The sequence below is a fragment of the Centrocercus urophasianus genome, unplaced genomic scaffold (genome assembly GCF_019232065.1).
Source record: "Centrocercus urophasianus isolate 14NV4802_14NV808 unplaced genomic scaffold, USGS_Curo_1.0 seq_11, whole genome shotgun sequence".
NCBI classification, from domain to species: domain Eukaryota; kingdom Metazoa; phylum Chordata; class Aves; order Galliformes; family Phasianidae; genus Centrocercus; species Centrocercus urophasianus.
In genome coordinates, this window is record NW_024884253.1 from 54,422,939 (window position 1) to 54,424,576 (window position 1,638).

General features: G+C 41.5%; 1 protein-coding gene across 1 annotated transcript in view; it reads right to left on the reverse strand.

The window, feature by feature from the left end:
- Nucleotides 1–64: 64 nt before the first annotated feature.
- CBLN2 (cerebellin 2 precursor) overlaps nt 65–1,638 on the reverse strand; it is a 4,697-nt gene continuing 3,123 nt past the window's right edge. The window contains exons 2-3 of the mRNA XM_042839133.1: nt 995–1,127; nt 65–718 (exon numbers count right to left, since the gene is read on the reverse strand). Of these exons, the coding sequence (XP_042695067.1) occupies nt 521–718; nt 995–1,127 (331 nt within the window). The 3' untranslated portion in view covers nt 65–520. The remainder of the gene's footprint in view (nt 719–994; nt 1,128–1,638) is intronic.

Consider the following 1,638-nt stretch of genomic DNA (forward strand, 5'->3'; position numbering starts at 1 on the left):
TTTTTTTTTTCTTTTTTTTTTTTTTCCCTTAAGGCTATACAACACAAAGAAATAAAGCATGGAAAGAACATCTCATTGGGCTCAACAATTCATTCTTCTGGCTCTGGAGTGAGCCTTTGACAAAGCAATTGCATGGTCCGAGTAATTTGTCTCATTGGAACAAGAAGAGAAAGAAGAGGGGAAAAAATGAACAAGAGGAAAAAAAAATAATAAAAAAGAAGAAAGTCAATGATCCCACCAATAAAATCCGAAATTGACTTTACAATCACAGGTACAAATTGCTCAGGTCGATAATTTCATTTCTCCTAAAGATCACTGTCGTCTAAAACTAATTAGAGGCGCAGGTTCCCAAGGAATTGTCAATATTCAAAGCAAATGTTGGAGTTTAGAAGGTCATCATTCTTCTACTGTGACAGTCTGACGGGGTGACTGGAAATATTGTCGTGTGCTGCAAAGTTCAGGGTGTTGTTAACTGAATTCTTGTACCAGCTCATCAATCTGTCTCCTATTTGGCCTTCTTTTATAGTGGAAAGACTAAGAAGCCAGAAAAGGTTGAATATTTCCACCCGCCCATGAGGTTACCCCTTTCCAGTTTGAGATGCACTTTGTCTTCTCTTTCCATGAGGAGCAAGACCCCGTTGCTGGCTGCTTCTCTGGTGACGTCCTGATCCCCTGCAAAAGCTGAAATCACTGGGTAGCCGTTTTGCATTAAACTTACCTAGAAAGCGCAAAGAAAGAGAATCTGAGTTTTGTCAATAGCCTCAGTGATTTCCTTGCTCTGTGCACTCCATTAAACTTTGACACAGGTTAGAGATGAGCTAAGCGAAGGCAATGCATGACTTTTGTCATGCATGCAGAACCTTTTATCTAAAATAATCCACTGCCTTATTCTTTATCTGCTGGGTTTATAAATGGAGGGTGGGAAGTGAGGGGGGAGGAGGGAAGTAGAGATGAGTATTTGAAAAAGCACCAAGACAGCTAGATCACAACCCACCTGGATGGTTTGTCTGTTATAGACCTTGACCACGTGGAAACTGAAACTATATATCCCTTTCCTTGGCGCTACAAATATACTGGAAGCAAGATCAAAATGGTTGCCAATATTAACTAATACCTGGAAAGCAAACAAAGGAAAAAAAAAAAAAAGAGACAGAGAGAAGAGAGAAAGAAATCAGACCTTGTCTTAACAAAGTGCAAGCGATAACACGACATGAGCTCCATGAGCAATATAAAGCCTACTTGGAATGGCATTTGCGGCACAATTAAAAGTGCGCTGCAGAGGAAAGGAGTCAAGTTACAGAGGCATTAAAGAAGCGATGCGGTTCATAAATGATTTAGTTACGAGGTGATGAGCTCCAAAGCACATCAGATAAAGCACAAATGTCCACACCACGCTGCCAGTGAGGCAAAGGTGGCAGGAGGTGGCAGTGGCAGGGAGGCGAGGAGAAATTAATGCACCTGGAACTTAGCAGTTCACAAAGCAAATACAGATCTTTTAGCCTATGCTCAGAAGCAAGATCTGCCCTCATGTTTAAAAGCGTATACAACAGAAATCAGACTGTGATATTGCTCATGAAGAGAGGAGAAGAGAGGACCCTCAGCACGGGAATATCTGTCTGAACATCCATCTGCCTCGTG